The sequence below is a fragment of the Alexandromys fortis genome, unplaced genomic scaffold, assembly GCF_014885135.2.
Source record: "Alexandromys fortis isolate MF-2015 unplaced genomic scaffold, M_Fortis_MF-2015_v1.1 scaffold_106, whole genome shotgun sequence".
NCBI classification, from domain to species: Eukaryota; Metazoa; Chordata; class Mammalia; order Rodentia; family Cricetidae; genus Alexandromys; species Alexandromys fortis.
This window is the reverse complement of record NW_026067980.1, coordinates 5,681,621-5,700,759: the sequence shown is the minus strand read 5'-3', so window position 1 is coordinate 5,700,759 and position 19,139 is coordinate 5,681,621. Positions and strand designations below refer to the sequence as shown.

At 45.9% G+C, this 19,139-nt stretch overlaps 1 protein-coding gene across 2 annotated transcripts in view; it reads left to right on the top strand.

The window, feature by feature from the left end:
- Positions 1-19,139, top strand: part of Arhgef3 (Rho guanine nucleotide exchange factor 3) — a 280,755-nt gene that overhangs the window by 131,455 nt on the left and 130,161 nt on the right. For both annotated transcript variants that reach the window (XM_050158206.1, XM_050158207.1), the window contains one exon: positions 15,725-15,787. In XM_050158206.1, the coding sequence (XP_050014163.1) occupies positions 15,725-15,787 (63 nt within the window). The remainder of the gene's footprint in view (positions 1-15,724; positions 15,788-19,139) is intronic.

Here is a 19,139-nt window from a genome sequence, read left to right as displayed (position 1 = left end):
CACAGGGAGAAGGAAGACGGTTGAGGGAAGATAAAGGGCCCATCCTCAAACAAAGCATGGCTAGTGCCTTGGGTCTCCCAAGCACTCCCATTTCCTGTGGCTAAAGTTAGGCCTATTAGATAGGAATTTCATTTTTAATCCGTGACTGGGCAGACGAGGCAAAGGAGGAGGCCCCGTTGAGCCGTTCCAGGGGAGAAGGGGAGGAAGGTGCTCACCTGTGCTGCCACATGCACGGGGCATTTCCAGTGACTTTGGCGACTTACAAAATGTTGCTAGAGCCGTGACGGCGAGTCACCTTAGCTATAGCCCTTAACGTTGAGATGGGCATGATGATTTTCTACAAGACGATATGGTTTCCTCTGATATTTGTCGACGTTTATATTACTAAGATAAACAAACATCCAGTATGCTTGCTGTCAATAGAATGTAACTATTAAAGTAAATAAATATTCCTAAACACTGTTATTAAACTTTATCTAGATGCCTCTTTGTGCCCAGATGGGAGACAGGTTGGTAAACATTAGAACGAGGTAGCCTCCCTGTGAGCCTTTCTCCTGGATGGATTCAGGATGGCGATGGATGGAAGGAACAATGATTTCTTATCATGTGGTTGTCTGTTGAGTGAAGGATGGTGTAGTGGGTTGTGGGTTATTGTGAAGATGTCATGAAATGTCAGCACAGTGAACAAAACTCCCCTGCAGAGGTATCACCCGTGTGGCATATACCAATCCAGATACCTTCTTTAGAGTTTCCTGTTCGTCTTTTTACTTCCTTCTACTTAAGAGTACCATCCAAGGCAGCTGCTATCCCAAGGAGGAATTGTATTTGACCACCCCGCCTCCTCATTCCTAGTGGAGACTGTGTTTTGTAAGCTCTCTCAGGGGGTCCCCCCCATGGTGGGACTCTGGCTAGCCATGGCTGTGACCTACTGACTACACTCACTTTCCTCCTTCCTGCCACCCCCCTTGCATGCTCACCAGTTCTTCCATGGAACTCTTCCAGGCAGATAGCTTAGCCCTCCATCTTTCTCCTGGGATCCGCTTTACTGGAGCCCCAAATAAAGATACCAGGCCTCCTAATTAGCTTTAATTGTTAGCTTGACGCCGCCTGGAGTCATCGGACAGGAAAAGTCCTGATGGTGCTGTTAGCAAGCCTCTGGGAGGCTGTCTTGACTAATCCATCAGGAGGGCGGAGGGCGCACTGCTGGTAGCAGCACCATCCCGAGGCAGGTGGTCTTCAGCTGAATCCGTAACCCAGCTAAGCATTCACCTATGAGGGAGCCAGCAAGCCATATTCCTTCCTGTCACATGCAGAAGCCTTGAAATCCTTCCCTGATTTTCCTCAGTGATGGACTGTGACCTGGAAGTGTAAGCCCAATAAACCCTTCCTGCACTCGCGTTTTTTGTTTGTTTGTTTGTTTGTTTGGTTGCGAGGCCCTTGCAGTCCTCTAAAGCCTGGGTCATTATGTCTTAATAGGGACATAATTCCTTGCACCTGAGAAGAAGGTAAGCGTTAGCTGATCAGAAATAGGTGTCTTCCAAACACACACACACACACACACACACACATACACACACACACCAAAAAGCAAAACCAAAGACAAACAGACAACAAAAACTAGGCAGTTCATACAAGGCTGACAGTCCATCCTTCCTCTCAGTCAGTGTGGAAGAAAGCTGTAAGGAAGACTCCTGTGGTAATCAGCACCCTTCTCAGGAACAGGAGTTCATCCAGCTATGATGCTGCCCTGTTGCGACCCTAGCACTCAAGACACTGAGTCAGGAGAATCCCTCATAAATTCCGTCCCCATCTGGCCTGCACATAGCAAGTGAGTAGGGGTGTGGAACCAGAGTGTGCGGCAGGGGAGCAGAGAGCTTCCTTGCCAACAGGATCCTTGGAGGCAGCTGGAGCCTCAGGAGCAGCCCTGGGCTGTGCTGAGGCAGAGACCCCCCACCCTGGGCTCCTGTGCACCAACCTGGCCAGAGCCTGCTCCACAAGGGGCCAACAGTCTTCGGTGTTTCCACACTGGAGAGTGTTGCTCACCTGGTCTACAGAGAAGCAGCAAGAACGATAGTGTGGCAGTCAGTTATCACTCGTGTCCGAAGGGCTGTCGGCTGTCATGCGGACCTCTGTGGCGAAAGTGGAGGAAGGGCTCAGTGTGCCCACAAACTCCAGGAAGAATGGAAAAGGGCCTCCAGACAGAAGGGACATATAGCTGCTCAGGGCATTGTTTCTCCAGTGGCCCTGTCATGTCCTGGCAAGGTTTCATAAAAAAGTTGAGGTCGGTGGCTTTAGAGAACAGGGTTGTCCTGTGCCTCAGTTTCTAATCATGAAGATTTGCTGCTAAGCCCACCCCAGTCTGTTTCATCCTCAGGTATGAAACCAGGGCCCAGAGTGGTCAAGCATGACCATGTAACTCCAGTGTATGTCACAGGCTGGGACCCTTTCTCATACTTGTCCCCTTTTTATCTGCCAACTCCAGTCCGTCACAGGCTGTGCCTAATGGCTATAACGCTCAGTTATTTTCTGGCCTATGGAAGTCTGAAGTCTGGGCATGTGGTTCAGCGGGATATGCTGCTATTCAAGCTGTTGGATCTGGTCCAAAGTTCTTGCTTTGTGCCAATATCTGTTGAAATAAGAGCGGCAGGGCTGCATCCCCAGCACCCCGCCGCCCGCATGGCTAGTTTATACCCAGAAATAATTACACGGAAACTGTATTCTTTCAAACACTGCCTGGCCTGGCTAGGTCCAGTTTCTTATTGGCTAGCTCTTACATATTGTTCTAACCCATTTCTAATATTCTGTGTAGCCCATGAGCTGGCTTACCAGAGAGGATCTTAACCTGCATCTGTCTGGAGTGGGAGCATCATGGCGACTCCTCCTCTAACCTTCTTTCTCCCAGAATTCTCTTCTGTATACTCCGCCTACCTAATTTTCTATCCAATAAAATGGGCCAAGGCAGTTTCTTTATTAGTAAGAAATCATTCCCACATCATTTCCCCTTTTTCCGTTTAAACAAAAAAGAAAGGCTTTAACTTTAGCATAGTAAAATTACATATAACAAAACAGTTATCAAGTAAGAATTACAGTTACAATATTTATATCTATTTTATCTCTTATCATAACTAAGGAAAACTATAACTATTTATTCTTCAACTCCATCAAAGACTCCAGAAGGATATAATATTATCTAAGTAAACAAGAAATAAGAAAACTCTAGAAATGACAGAGACATCTCGCTGCCTGGACAGTCACCCAAAGTTCCTCTGTACCGTTGGGGCATCCATCTTCGGCCTACAGGCCCATGGTATCCAGATACATTTCCATGAAGCAGGAAATTTTAAAGACAGTTCAGTCACTTTCTGCTGTGTTCTGTAGAATGTCTTGTAGACTCTTTCATGAATCAGGAACCCCGAAAGACCATCTCACCTTTAGGCAAGTTCAGCAGTCCTCTCTCTGAGGGTTCTCTGTGTCCAGTTTATGCAACAGTCCAGGCAAGAGCAGTTTCTTGCCCAAATGACTATCCAACTCCATAAGGATCCTCTTCGATGCCCATCTTCCTCTTGAAGTAGCTGGTGCTGCCAGGAGCAGACGTGTCTCCTTGTCATGAAAAGTCCTAAGTTATTAAAATATTTTAAATGCCATATTCTGCAGTCTTTGAAAGATATGAAGAATGCCTATCTAATTGAAATATATCTCTATATATCTAGAAAATCTAACTAACATGACTACAAGCTTAACTATTAGCAATGATTATCCATTAACAACCTATATTTCCTAATTATACATTACATTTTAAGTGAACTACATAATCACAATACCTTAATCAAGTTCAAAAATACATATACATATAACAAAATTGACCTTAAAATCCATACCAATGCAAATTATTCATATCTATATCATATCCCCCTTTAAATGTAAAAGAACATTTATAAACAATATTTGGGAACATGGGCGTAGTTTTTTCTCTCCAAACTGCTTCCTGCTGAATGGGGGCACTGTTAATCAGATCATTTAGGGTGTAACCTGTGTGTCAGGTTCATCTCGGTTGGCAGTTGAGTGAAGTAATTTTTTGAGGGTGTTCACAGCAACCTTTCAGGAGGGCGTGGTCTATCATACCATACCGGGATAGATGCAATCCATAGGGTCACATCCTCTGTGGAAACAAAAGAAGACCCTCTCCAAAGCATCATATCCTTAGATCCAAATTTTGAAGTCAAGATACCTTTAGAACATATGTGCAGGTTCAGCTTAGCAGCCCATATAATAAAATGTCTCTTTGTACTTAGCTCCTTCACAGTCAAAAATTTTAAAGAAAACACAATGTACATAATCCAGACTCTCTGTGAATTTTTCATTTTTACGTGGCTTATTTTTCTTTATTTCTCTTAATCTATAACTATCTGTACTTCTGTACTCTGTCTCTTTAAAGACTTTACCCTTTTTCTTTTTAAGACATTAACTTTATTCTTTATATTCTCTTTTTTTCCCCAAGCCTACGTACATTCATCCAACGGTGTCTGAATCTGTTTTACTGTGAATCTGTATTTTTTTTTTTATTATCCAGGAGCATTTCTTAAAATGTTAAGCATTTCTTAAAAACTTAAGTTGCACCATGTATAGGTAATACGGTACTGCCTGTGTCCTGCCCAGTCTAAACCTTAACTGCACGGTTTTAAGGTAATTACGGTAGTTCCTGCCTGAGATCAGCACAGTTCAGCAAGGAGCAGCCGCTCCTGCCTCAGAGTCATTTGGTGCTTTTGAGCTGAGCACAGTTACAGGCAAACAGCAGTTTACATTGGAGCCGCAATCAGCAATTTAATTTTGAGACTGAGTGTGCAGCACAGAAACTCTTTTTATCCAAGTTACAGCCAAATCTGACACGCAGAGCACTGCGCAGTCTGAAAACGCGTCTCTGTATGGCAGCAGGAATCCGCCATGCTCTTCCGCCTGCCTAAGCCTGATTCCGCCATCTGCCCAGGTGTAGGCAGGGAACGCTGAGCCATCGGCAGGTCTCAGAGCAATCTCCTCCGATCCCAAGTGGGAACAGAAACATCCAGTCCCATAAAAGCCTTGAAATGCTTTAAAGCCAGAGTTCACGCTGGCAGCATAGCACCAGGAAGCCGCGCTTTAAAATGACGCAGCTTTTTTTCTCTGCTGCTGTTGCTGAATCAGGAATCTCTCTACAGCATGTCACCAACAAAACAGCAAAAATCTGTGTTAAACTCTGTTTCCCTTATTTTTAAGCCTTCTCAGGTTTTTAAGTGGATTTAGCCCCACGTTGGGCGCCATCTGTTGAAATAGGAGCGGCAGGGCTGCGTCCCCGGCACCCGGCCGCCCGCATGGCTAGCTTATACCCAGAAATAATTACACGGAAACTGTATTCTTTCAAACACTGCCTGGCCCGGCTAGGTCCAGTTTCTTATTGGCTAGCTCTTACATATTGTTCTAACCCATTTCTAATATTCTGTGTAGCCCATGAGCTGGCTTACCAGAGAGGATCTTAACCTGCGTCTGTCTGGAGTGGGAGCATCATGGCGACTCTTCCTCTAACCTTCTTTCTCCCAGAATTCTCTTCTGTATACTCCGCCTACCTAATTTTCTATCCAATAAAATGGGCCAAGGCAGTTTCTTTATTAGTAAGAAATCATTCCCACATCAAATATCTACCGAGCCACCGAACTTGAGTCATTTGAACTCTTTAAATCTGATATGTATTATGTGGAAAGTACCCAAAACATAGTTCACTTTGTTTGAAACAGTATAGCCCAGGCTCGCATAGAACTGTGGCTCGGGCTGTGCTGCCCCAAGGCTAGCACAATGGGTCTCTACCCTTTTGCAGGGTGAGGGATGGGGTGGTGTCTCGCAGCCTGGTCTGAGTTGACTACGTACTTGAACCTGTGTACCATCATAACTGGTTTCCGCAGTGCTGGTGTTTGAACCTAGGGCCTCGTGCATGTCAGACAAGCACTGAGCTACATCCCCCATCCACTAATGGATTCCTATCCCACAACCCATGACCTTGCAGGCCTGAAAATTTCTATGTAGAACTCGACTGGCTTTGAGCTCACAGAGATCCACCTTCTTCTGCCTCCCAAGTTCTGAGAGTAAAGGTGTGCCCCACCATGCCTGGCTCTACAAATTGCTTCTTGGTAGACCCTACTGGCCCAGCAAAGGGAAGGAGAAAGAGCAAGACGGTTAATCTTGATTGTCAACTCGATAGGATTTAGAGTCACCATGGACACAAATCTCTGAGTGTGTCTGAGGTATTTGATTGGGGTAGAGATTCACCCTAAAAATGTGGGCTGCATCGTGACTTGGGTTGGGGTCCTGGCCGCGGATGCAGTGTGACCAGCTGCCTCAAGCTCCTGCTGACAACCTTTCTCCACCATGGCAGACTGAATCTTCAGAACAAACCTTCCTTCCATAAATTTCTGCTGTCAGGAGTTCGACCACAACAACAAGAAAAGTAACTCATTCAGAGGGGAGGAAGGAGCTACTTAGGTGGCCAAATGCGCTGTAAAGAAACCAACTTCAGCTGCCTCTTAGACTGGGAGTTTTGTCATATTTGATGGCACCTGGTATGTCAGCAAGGGACTTGGTTGCTTATTAGTGCTAGGAATCGAACCAGGGCCTCGGGCATGCTCTACCACCGAGCACACCCAGCCCCAACCTTTTTGTGTTTCCACGTCCTGATCTCCAAGGCAGTTTAGAAACCGGCACACATTTCTACAGCCCTCCTCATCTCTACTTTGTGGGGCCCAATGCCCCAAGGGATCCAGGTCCCAGACACCAGGGGTGGAAGGAAGCCTTGAGTCCCCGTGGCTAAAGACTTGGCTGTTGGCAGCTCATCAATCCGTAGGGAACTATGGTGGACGGAGTCACCAGCCCAGGAGGGGGGCAACATTTCTAAACAGCTGACGACAGAACCAAGAATTCTCATGGTCTACTCACCTTCCCGTATTACTGTGGATAATCATGTTTGGATCTGAATTATTTAGCTGGGTAGTCAGCCACTGGCTATAGGAGGTGCCTCCCTTGGTACTATTTAGACATTTCCTAGACTTTTCCTCTCTCTCTCTCTCTCTCTCTCTCTCTCTCTCTCTCTCTCTCTCTCTCTCTCTCTCTCTCCCGTTCTCTCTCACTCTCTCCCTCATGTATGTGTGTCTGAATTAATATTTATTACTAAAATGTCAAATGATTCTATCAATGAATTATAGGTTTTTGTTTATTCTGTATTTATTGGGTGTGCTTGCTGCATGCCCCATGGAACATGTGTGGAGGTCAAAGGATAATTTGAGAGAGTCGGTTCTCTCCTTCCACCATGTGGGTCCCTGGGGTGGAAGTCAGGTCCTTAGACTGACTCTATGGAAAGTGAGACATTATTGGCTTTTTAGTGAAAAATCTTAAAAGGAGTTTTAGAAAGTGTTTTTTAAAAGAAGGAGGAGATGGAGGAGAAGGAGGAGGAGGAGGAGGAAGAGAAGGAAGAAGGAGAAGGAAAAAGGAGGAGGAGGAGGAGGAGGAGGAGGAAGAAGAAGAAGAAGAAGAAGAAGAAGAAGAAGAAGAAGAAGAAGAAGAAGAAGAAGAAGAAGAAGAAAGTGAAGAGAGCCGAGCATGCATTGGAGCCCAGTGCACAATCACTTCAAGTGTTAATATTGCTGAGGAGAAAAGCAGATACCCAGAGAGCCTGGAGAGCAGTGTAGCAGTGTGATGAATTAAGGTTGCGGTTAATCTAATCGTTAATCTAATCCCCAGCACCTGTGAGCCAGTGGAAACATAATAATCACCATAATTTAGAAGGCCTGGGAAGAAGTCCTGGCTAACTCAGTTCTGTGCTTCTTGTCATAGCTCATTGTTGGAAATCGTGGTGGACACAAACCCTTCCTCCTAACTTATTCCTGAGCCTGGGCAGAGACAGATCTGGGACAAGACTTCTTCTGTATTTTCTGGAGTTCTCAACGTTTTTGATATTTTGAGTTTTAGTCTGATGCCTTCGCCTCAGCTACTACTGCTCATAATAGATACTGGTCAGTTCTAGCAGGTTCCCAGTGCTGTTACAGATGCAAAACAGGCAGAGAAAGGCAGTGAGAGCCACCCCTGAGGCTCCATGGCAGGTATATGGCAAAATGAGATGCAGATGCCCCATTTCTGCCTATGCGATCTATCAGGCACCTGCACACTGTCGTCAGTGCTGTGTGGGCACAGTTACATAACACGTCAGTTAGACTGTATGGACCAGCAGCTCAGAGGGCACCTGAGGCTCCAGGTACTCTACCGTGTGAGCATCAGATAAGAGTCTGTGGGGGAGGGGGAACCTGGGTTCTAGGATTCTAAAAAAGAGAGGGTGTCTGAAAATTGGGGAAGAGGAAAAAATAACCCTGTGTTAAATGGAATAGGGTCTCCCCTCGATCCCCGTACGTGTGGATCAAAACAAACACAAGTTGACGAAGTCAAGTTCTAGCTAAGGACAAGCACACAGAATCCTTCTGCTGATCTCTGCCGAAAGAAGTCCCAGATGAAAGACACAGCATCAAAGCCTCTCGGACCACCAAGGCTGTTTGTCAGCGAGAAGATAATCAAAAAGCTTGAGATCTGGTTCAAACTGAGTCATTATAAATGGCTAATCAGGCACTGTTTGAACCACATCAATCAAAGTCAGGAGCTGTGCCCTCTCCGTCAGCACGCTTTTGCTGTTCTGGTCATCTTATTTAATCGAAAAGTCTGTGGTTAAATAACAGGGTTGTTCTGATGCTGATCAATTTCATCTCAGCCATTTAAAGTGAAGTCACACTCACCATTCGCTCTCAGCTTCGAAAAGGAGTGGAAAGGACCCTGCACCAGCACAACTAACGGTATCCAAGGGACCTTGTGATAAACACCATGGGGTCTGGGCAGTTCAGAGAGTTAGATTGCAGCCTAGGGCTCCATCTCTGCAGTGCCACAGCCCTCCCGCCTCTCACCCGCACCCTGAGTGCCTCTCAGAGTCAAATGGTCACAAAGATCCCAGCCACTTTTTAAATTTACACTTTTTATTTTATGTGCATGCGTGTGTATTCGGATGGGTGTGCATGGGTGTTCATGTGCCACAGAGTGTCTGTGGAGGTCAGAGGACAACTTGTCAGAGTCACATCATTTCTTCCACCATATGGGTCCCAGGGATTGAACTCAGGTCATATATACATACATACATACATACATACATACATACATACATATATGTATATATATATATGACTTAAACTTGCTGTGTGCTGTGTAGATCAAGCTGGCCTTAAACATGGTATGTGTTGTGTAGTCCAAGGTGGCCTTGAACTTGCCGCTGCTTTGCTCTACCCTGCTACTGTTGCCTCCTGTGTGCTAAGAATACAGCATGAATATCTATGCCTGGCTTATTTTAAGTAAGCATGTAGACGCATTTTTTAAGCCATTTTCAGATATTAACCTAAAGGAAAACACGTCTTAGCAGATAGGACAAAGAAGAAATCAGCACTGTGTGACAGAAAGACAAGTGGTTGGTCCTAAAGAAAATCCGCTTCCTGTTCTGTATGCCATAAAAGCCCTGACTTCAGACCCCACTCTTTCAAATGAATCCACCGTGTTTACTTACAGTGAGGGAAGAAACAGCTAATGGGCCATGTCATTGGCTCCTAGTAGGTTCCTAGTTCTAGTGTGTTTCCCTTCCTTTCTGTGTTGGAGACCCATAGGGATTCTCCTTGGCAGCTAAGGCTCACACCTTCACAGCAGGTTCAAGATTTGGGACAGGGAGGCTAATGTATTCAAGCCTGGGCCAGTATGAGCTCTTCTGAGAATCCACCAGTTGACAGTACCCGGTGCTTATTCATAAACTGTCTTCCACAGAGCAACAGAAAAACAGGTTGTTCATGGGCCATTTACCGAAGGAATTCGGATGTCTGCCTTGGGCTATCTGAAGGTGGCCAAGCCTGAAAGGAGCTGCCCTGTGGCAGCCTAAGGGGCAGTAATTATAAAAACAGGCCCAGGAGATGAAGGGCAAAGGTGATGGCAGAAGCTATGAGATGATATGATAGGCACGGGTCCCCAACATAGGTTGCCAGACCCATCCGAATTTGCTCACCTTGCCGTGACACCCTACAGCTAACTGGGCGAAAGGTTCTGCTCCGTGGCGTGTTCACACAGGCAGAGGCCTGTGGTGATTTGCTGTTTGAAGAAGAAGGTTTTACAGCACCCAAGGGCTTCTAGAGACTATAATCCGTGGGCTCTAGGCACTAAAATCAGATGCTCCCCAGGCCCATTGTCCCCGGTTTCTTCTGTCGCTGTTTTTACTTTTCACACCCAGTTGGGAGCACGGCTGCGCCCTTTTTGTTCACTCAAGACTGCAGTCAGCTGCTCTTCTTCCCCTCTTAGCCCTGGCAAGGCTTAGAGGAACAGAAATCATGTCGTCCTTCGGCTCAGGAACTAGGCACGGGCAAGCAGCTTGGCTGAGAAGTGACTTTCTTTGAGCACATTAGAGCCTCCTTCCTGCGGGAGGCATGGAGCTCACCAAGGCCCCACTTGGGCCAAGGTCTGCACTACTGTGATTTGTATTTTTAAGGAAAAGCCATGCCCCTTCTGCTAAGGAAAATGCTCTCTTTTACCGGAACAGTAAGAAGCTTGGCGTTGGGGTTTTGATTTGATTTGGGCCAGGTGGTTGGCAGGAGGGGTTGAGTTGTTCCCTCAAGAACACAGGTCCTCTTCCTTCATTCCTTTTGCTTTGTTTATTGAATCACCATTTGGAAATTTTTCCCCATCTGCTCAGCACAGGGTACCAGGGAGGAGCCCGTAGAACTACGTGCTGAAATTGGAGAGAGACTCCCGCAGTTGCTGGGCCTACCCCAGCGGCTTTCTTAGAGTTGACAGGGAAGTGGGTGACACCCTCGCTTCAGTAAACCTGAAGAAGTGGCAGGGTGGGACTGGCTCCAAAATTGGCTGGAAATCATCAGAGCAAGTGTGTGAATATCTGAACACACAATCACCTTCCAGCTCAGATGCTCCCAGCTGATTTGTTGGTGGCTTACGACCTACAGAAAGTGACTGTGACCCCAGAGCAGGCAGAGACAGCAGCGCCAGTGCTTGAAACCTGACAAGACCCCAGAAAGAACTCAGTATGGACAGTGTCCTAGGGTCTCCAGGTCGTCACCACGGTGTCTCTGTCGTCCTCACCTGTTGTACACTGTGTACCCTCTGCAGGTCACATGTGCCATTCCCAGGGTTGGGTGCAGGACACCATGAGTGATAGGGACTGCTTAGCATGGAGTCATGCAGACCTAGGTTGGATTCAGGCCCCTCCACTTGCTGATTATAAAACCCTAGACAAATCTTAGCCGCTCAGAGCTTGCAGAATCGGAGAACTCTCTAGTTCCCACCTGCCTCATAGTGTGGTTTCAGGCTCAAATGAGCTTCTTCAGATAAGTCTGTCTGCGAGAGACACATGGTAAATGTTTAATAGGCTGAAGTGTCACCTTTGTTATAGGTCTGATTAGACCGTAACAGGTGCTGTCGCTCAACTTCGGTATCTCTGCGGCTTGGTTCTGGCTGGTGTTGTCGTCCATGAATTGGTCATGAGCATGATTATTTGGGAAACTCCCGTCCTAGTTAGGTTTGGAGTGTGTTTGTGCGGCTGCTCCCCTGCACACCTTCCTTCCTAGGGTCCACTGAGCTGGAGTGGGTGCCCGTGTGGTCCTTTCTCTCCTTTCACTCGTTTCTCTCTGGAGTTGGAGGCTGGGGATGAACAAGTGGTCTCGTCCTGCTACAGTGAAGAGAACAAAGCCTCTCAAAAGATGCAGGCTACAGAAATCAGGCAGTCTTATACCAGGTTCTATGCAAACACTAGGCCCCGAGTCCCATTCTTAGCATCCACATAAAAGCTAGGTGCAGCAGCGCATGCCTGTAATCCAGCTCTGGGTTGTGGAGACAGAGATTCCTAGGGTTTGCTGGGTAATGAGTCTAGCCAACCAGCAAACTTCAGGTTTATGACAGTGTCTGTCTCAACAAACAAACAGTAGAAAGGTTGCAGAGATGTTCACTTGTTATGATCATAGACTGCTCTTGCAGAGGACCCGAGTTCAAGTCCCAGGTGTCTCACAACCTCCGATAACCCCAGTTTCAGGGAGATGCAGTGTCTCTGGCCACTATGGGCCCTGCATATATCCCCCCCCCCATAATTAAAAATACTAAAATTGGAAGATTGAAAGTGACTGAAGAAGATACCCGATGTTGGCCTGTGACCTCTGCACACATGGGCACATAGGTCCATACAAAGTCAAACGCTAGAGAGCAAAAGATTACCCAGTATCTGACCCCTGCCTTGCCTGGCTCATTCACAGTAGAGACCACAATGTGAATCCTTTAGCTTCCTTTTGCTCCCAGTTAGTAATCAGGGAGATGCCTTGCCCATGCCGATTTCCAGGACCCAGAGCAGCTTTTGATACAGAAGTGCTCAGCAAACAGAAAGGGATTGAGCAAGGACTAAATGATGCTTTGTGAAGTTTTTGCTTTGGACTTAGAGTTCCAGCTTCCAACTTCTTGCTGGCTGTGGTGATACTCGCTTGCAATCAGGACATGTAGAGCTTAGAGATAGCCTGGTGTACATAGTGAATCCCAGATCAGTCAGGGTCACATAGTGAGACCCTATCATTAAAAACATAAAAACAAAAAATCCTTCTGGCTTGTTTGTTGTCAGCAGTGGCTAGTCATCTTCCTGTGTAATGAGACTTGACAAGAAATCCTTCTCTCAAAATCCATGCAGCTTTTATTTAGTAACATGTGTGGGGTTCCTTTAGAAAACGACAACTAAAAATTATTTTATGTGTTAATGTTTTGTCTGCATGTATGTCTTATAGCACATGTGTGCCTGGTGCATGCCGAGGCCAGAGGTGTTGGATCCTCTGGGACTGTTGTAAGCTATGTGGATGCTTGAAATTTAAGCAGCCAGTGCTCTTAACTGCTGAGCCATCTCTCCCAGCCCTCATGTGTGCTGTGACTTTCTTTCTTCTCTTCCTTCCTTCCTTCCTTCCTTCCTTCCTTCCTTCCTTCCTTCCTTCCTTCCTTCCTTCCTTCCTTCCTTCCTTCCTTTCTGTTTGTGTATTTGTTTTGAGACAGGGTCTCACTGTGTAGCCCTGGCTGTCTTGGAACCCACTGTGTAGACCATGCTGGCTTTGAACTTACAGAGTTCCACCTACCTCTGCCTCGCAAGTGCTGGAATTAAAGGCGTGTGCCACCATGCCTCGCCATGTGGGTTTTAAAAGATAATTCTTAGAGTAACTGATTTTAGCATCATTGAAAGGGCTACCAAAGGACATCTGATGGCCAGAATTAACTCTCGAAGCCTGTGGAAATGTCTGTCAGAGCTGGGTTGGTGGCGAGGGTTAGGGGCTGGGTCCCAGCTTCCAATACTGGGTAACATGTGGGTTCTAGAGGCGCTGGTGAGAAAAGATGCCTCCTCTGCTGTCCTCCTCACCAGCCTGCCTCTGTAGAGAACTGTGTACTCTGACAAAATACTTTAGGGCCTTAGGGACAGAATTTGTACATCACAAAATAGGTGACCTGACAATTCCAAGTCATGTCACACGGCTGTGTTGCTTTTATTCCAGGCTTGATACCACACGCCTCATCTGTGGTGCCCACAGTGGGCGGGCCTGGTGAGTGCTGTTTTGGCTTTATAGATAATATCTGACACTTGAGTTTCTTCCTGCTCCACCCCATCAAGGTCCCAGGTTCTGTACTGCAGCATATCTCAAAGCAGGAACAGCTAAACTCGGGGAGGGCCTGGGTTCCTCTAAGCAGCCGAACCTCCCTGCAGCTGTTGCTAGACTTAGCGCACGTTTCTGGTTGACACACATCTGCCTTCTTGCCCTGCTGTGCATTCTTAGGGCAAGTATTCCAAGTAGAAGACCCCACCAAACATTCCCAGTGGAGGGTAAGATGTGCACCCTTGCCACAATGCTGACAACTGAGTGTGAAGGGTTTGGAAGTAGAATCCTGAATTTGGAATATCATAGCATAGCGTGTAACTTCCAGCAAATTGCTGATCTCTGCCTGCCAACCTCAGTTTATCAACCTATACCATGGGACCTATTTCTTGCCATACCCATCTCAAAAAGTTACCATATTGGCTGGATGCAGGAGTACATGCCTGTAACCTTAGCTGATTGGGAGGCTGAAGTGTGTGTGTGTGGGGGGGGGGGGGGGTGGTCCTCTAGAGTAATGGAGTTGTGGGGCCTCTAAGCTTCCACACTGAAGTGGCTCAGACTGCCGCAGAATCCTTGAGATGCTGATGCCAAGAGCTTAGTAGCTGGCTCTATAAAAAGAAACCCCAGTCCATCCCCATCCTTGTCTGATGCTTTATTCACTGCTATAGAGGGCATCCTCCCTTGAGAAGACCTCCATCCCTGCACTCCAGACTCTCCAGCCTACTCTCAGAGCACCAACGGTGTGTACTGGTGTTCTGCTCTGCTCACCTAGGCTCATAAGGCCATGGGCTTGACACCCAGGACCACAGGAAAAGGATATATTTATTTTCCTTTCTTGAGGACTGATGTCACCGCCACCTTGCCATCCCAACCTTGGAGTTGAGAAAAGTGAAATGACTTCCCTGGGGTCTAGAGTGGGCAAATCATATTTGCTGTGTCTCTCTTGCATGGATGTGCATCCTTTAGCCATGGGAATGGCCGACCCCTGCCTTCCCAGAAGCAAACACGGAGCTTGGCACCTAGTAGATACCTGCTCAGCAAGCCTTTGTTCAAGTGATCGTGGGCAGTTCTGGTCGCTGTCCAAGCCCTGCCTTTGTGCAAATTCAGAGTTCTGAATGAGAAGGAGGTGGGCTCCTTTGGTGTTACAGACTCCAAACCTCTCCAGACAGTCCCGTGACGTCACCCCAGTCATCCTGGTCTTCCAGCAGCTTTTCTTCTAAGCAGCATAACTACAGATTTGAGGACCCCAGAAATACTTGGCTCAGTCAGACCTGAGCATGCTGAAGACCGCTGAGCATATCTTGGCTGTGCTTTCTTGTAGTCTATAGATAGATGTCTTTGGTGCTTTATAAAGGGGAACATATATTTCTGCATCTAATTTAGTGGTATTGCCATAAATTCATCTGAAATATCTGTAGTAGAATAATGACTTTTCTGATTCTAAAATGTGTGTGTGTGTGTGTGTGTGTGTTTCTGGAGATCGAATTCTATGATCTAGGCAAATGTCTACTATCCAGCTACCCTATCTCCATCCCTAAGTGTCAGTTTTTATGACTTTCAGTGGAAAGGTTGGAGACAATGTTTTAAGTTTATTTCCAGAATGTGGCCTTTGATTACATCATGGCCCAGTACAAGATTTAGAACAGGTATTTCCAAGGAAATTAGATTTTCTTTCCTCTCTGATCTGTTCTTCCAAGTCAGTCAGAACTAGACCCTACTATCTAAATTTCTAAATGTTATATGGAAACATTTAAATAAAAGAGAGAGAGAGAGAGAGAGAGAGAGAGATAGAGAGAGAGAGAGAGTGTTGACATGAATGATAATAATATAAACCAATTACCTCACCTCAGAGCTTATTAATTCCCCATGGTTCTTGAACCGACTACCATGTGTCCTTGGCTGAAGCTTATGGGTGGATGATGGTAGTGAGAAGGGTTGCGTGCACTATTTGAGTGCTTTTCTTTCCTGATCAGACCCACAGTCCTGTCTAAATTGTTTTTCCATCTGTTTTGCAGCGGAAGCGAAAGCAGAGTGCTCAGGATGAAGACGCCATCAGCCTATGCAGTCTTGACATAAGTGTAAGTTTGGTCCTTTCTACCTCCCACTCCTCCCCTGCACACCATGGCAGCTCTATTCTTAGCGTGGATGTAATTTGTTACCATGCAGTACACTTAAAGTGGGTTACCATCGTCTGACTGTGGAGTTGTCACCAGCAGGATTTTCCCGTTTTTATCTCGTCTCCATTTTACTAGAGACAGTTGTATAGCCAACTTGAATGTCAAGCCAACTTGTTTATTGTCCACATATTTTTTTCCCTTATAAAATGAATTAGAGACTTAGGCATCTGGGTAGAATCTACATTAATCCCACTGTGCAGTTTGAAAGGCTGGTTCAAAAAGATAGAGCAGTTGTTTCTCCCTTGGTAAGTGGGTGGAGTCAGTGACTTGATGGAAATCCTAGTCGCGGGTTGGCCCAAAGGCTAGAACACGATTCTGATAGCAATAGCGTGGTAAAGTGAGTGGCTCTGGGTTCAGCAGATCTTAGTGAAGATTCTGGACTCAGCATTCATGTGGAGTGATTCCTCATCTGGAAAATGAGGCTGAAAAGACTCCGTGTGACTTTGGAGTCAAATAAGACAGTGAAGATGAGAAAGGCAAGTGTAATACCTGCTAGCTGCTAAGTGCCCAATAAACACCCACTGCGTTGCGTTTTTCTGCAAAAGCACAGCTTGCAGAAGAGGCTCAGTGATGTGGTGGCTGAATGCTTGCGATGTCAGAGGTCGGAAACGTCCTTTGGATTTCCTAGATGTTTCGTTTTGATGACTTCCTATTCATGGACTCTGGTCCTGTGACTGACTCAATTGAGAAGCCTTCTTGAGAGTGTATTCCATTTCTTATCCAGGCTAGGAGCTAGAGTGGAAGCTGAGGCCCCCAGGTTCCTCCTGTCCTCCTAGTTATTCATCTTAGACATGCGGTTCACCCTTCGTGCAGCGTAGATCCGTGTAACACTGTGGTGTTTCCAACAGAGACCGTGAAAGCATTCTATGATATATGACGGCTCCAATATTTAGCAGTGGAACCTTGGTCAAGCCACTTCCACTATCTGTGCCTCAGCTTCTCCGTTTGGTTGGACAATCGGTCTTCTAAAATCATTGTGGAAAATGGGAAGCTCTTTGAGTATAAATTATTAGGTTCTCATTTAATGCCATTTATTTGCCAATATGAACAATGCTCTTTTAGCTATTTTTAATTATTTCCAAATTTCCTGATGTAACAGCCTTGGTGGCATGATCTTGAGCTGACTGCTAATGATGTGTCTTTATTTCACCATATGGTGCTTATCTATCCTAGTCTTTTACACCATCAGATTGATGGAGTTGGGTTAGTTTACTCGGTTGCCATGGTAACAAAACAGAAAGCCATTCTTCTGGGCTTTTCTTTATTCATTGGATATTGTCTTATTGACAGGTGAAGCTATGGAACTTCTCTCATCAGCAATAAGACTTTTTTTTTTTTTTTGCTTGTTTGGATATGTTTAATTTTGTCAAACTTTTAGAATCCAAAGACTGTCCAGATCTCCAAAGTCTTTAGCCTTCATGCATTTCCGTGTCCTTGGATGCTGATAAGGTTCTAGCCACCTGGGTGCTGGGCAGGACTTTTATTCAGGCATTTCTAAGATCCTGTATCAGCAGACGGTTTTCTCAGCTTCAAGATGGCATTTCATGTTCAAAAATACATGTCTCCAGATGCGTTTTATCAGAGAGCTGCTGACCCTTGAGCAGAAAGGGTTACTGGCAATTTTAAATTTGATTTGCCTTTGCCTTGTCTTCTTATTCAGGTCACCTAGGCTTCAGCTAATGAATCATTTCTAGATGATGATTCTCCCTGTGCAATTTCAGATGTTTCCTCTTATCTTGATCAACTCATGCATCATGCTTTGTCGCAGTAATGAGATTTTATATAAGAAAATTCTACCCATTTCACTAAAGGGGCTATTTTAGGGGTTCAGCCATTTCTTTCGGATTTACTTGGCTTTTTGTCTGAGTCTTGGCAAGCAGATCTCCAGAACCTAGGTTGGAGTTCCTCCATTTACTGCCACATATAACAATTGTTCACATTAGAGACAAAATATTATAGGGCATAAGACAGGTGTGTTGAAAGTTCCACTGACCTTAGAGTCATATAGAGGGGACAGGAAGTGTGACATAACTGAGCATGGCCAGGAGAGAGGTTTTCACTTCAAATCTGCCACTCCGTGTGCACCCAGATGAGCTAAACTGAATTAAGTGGTGGGTGGAGCCACCCACGAGAAGCTGTCTCACCATAAATGCAACGATATCTAAGCTCTGAGCGCAGTGAATCAGTTACTCTGGTGAGGAAGTGGTCTTTCTCCATTGGATTGCTTAAAAGGACTTTGTTTTCGTGCATCCGAGTGGTGATGTCCAGGAGAACCCTCACAGCAGCAGCCCTGAAGAGGTGCTGCTTCTGTTGTGGATAGTTCATAATTTCGCCCCAAGAGGCCATTGACCTGGTAACTCAGGCCCCCTGCCTCTGAAGCAGGGACTAAGGCAGTGTCACAACCAGCTGAAGAGTTGTTTTGACCCTGTTGCTGTGTGTAAGTGGAAAGTGTCGGGGGAGAAGGGGGGCTTTCAGTTAGTTGCTCCTGGTGGAGGATATGAGGGGTTAGGAAAGTGAGAAAGGCACTTGTCAGTTTTGATTCCACTTCCTACATGGTAATACGGCCACGGCATGTGTGCTTTGAACAAGAGGTTTCGAGATTAGAGGATGGGCATTTTTAGGGGGCAGTAGTCAGGTTCCCACTCAGTTCTCACCTAATACTGAGAACACAGGGCACTTTTAGTAAATGTTCTAGAATTAGAGACAGAGACAGATGACAGACACACACACACACCCCAAAAGAAAAACAGAGACAGACAGACATGCACACACACCAAGAGAGAAACAGAGAGAGAGAGCCCTAAGGAGTACCCCTTTTAAAGAAACACATTTGTATGTAAAAAGCTAGGAACTGTTTGCACTGGTAAATTTATCCATTGATTAAGAAGTAAACCACCAAGCTGAATGTTTGCGTCCATGCACACATATGCAGTCAGTCCCAGCATTTAGGAGACAGAGGCAGGAGAATTGTGAGTTTGAGGCTAGCCTAAACTATCTAGCAACCTCTTAAATCACTGTGATTCCCCGGCATTTGTGGACCCTGGCCAAGCCTGTCCATCGAGCACTCCTTTAAGAAGATCCTGAAGACCAGGGGAGGATGACCTGTCACCAAAGAATCGTTCTTCAGTTGGGACAGGAATGTCTCCATAGTTGGCAAAATAATTGATGTCTTATTTCTCCGCCACTTGAATTGATCCTCCAATGAATTGAATTGAGCCTCCAGCTTCCGGAGAGCATAGAGCACAGACTATTT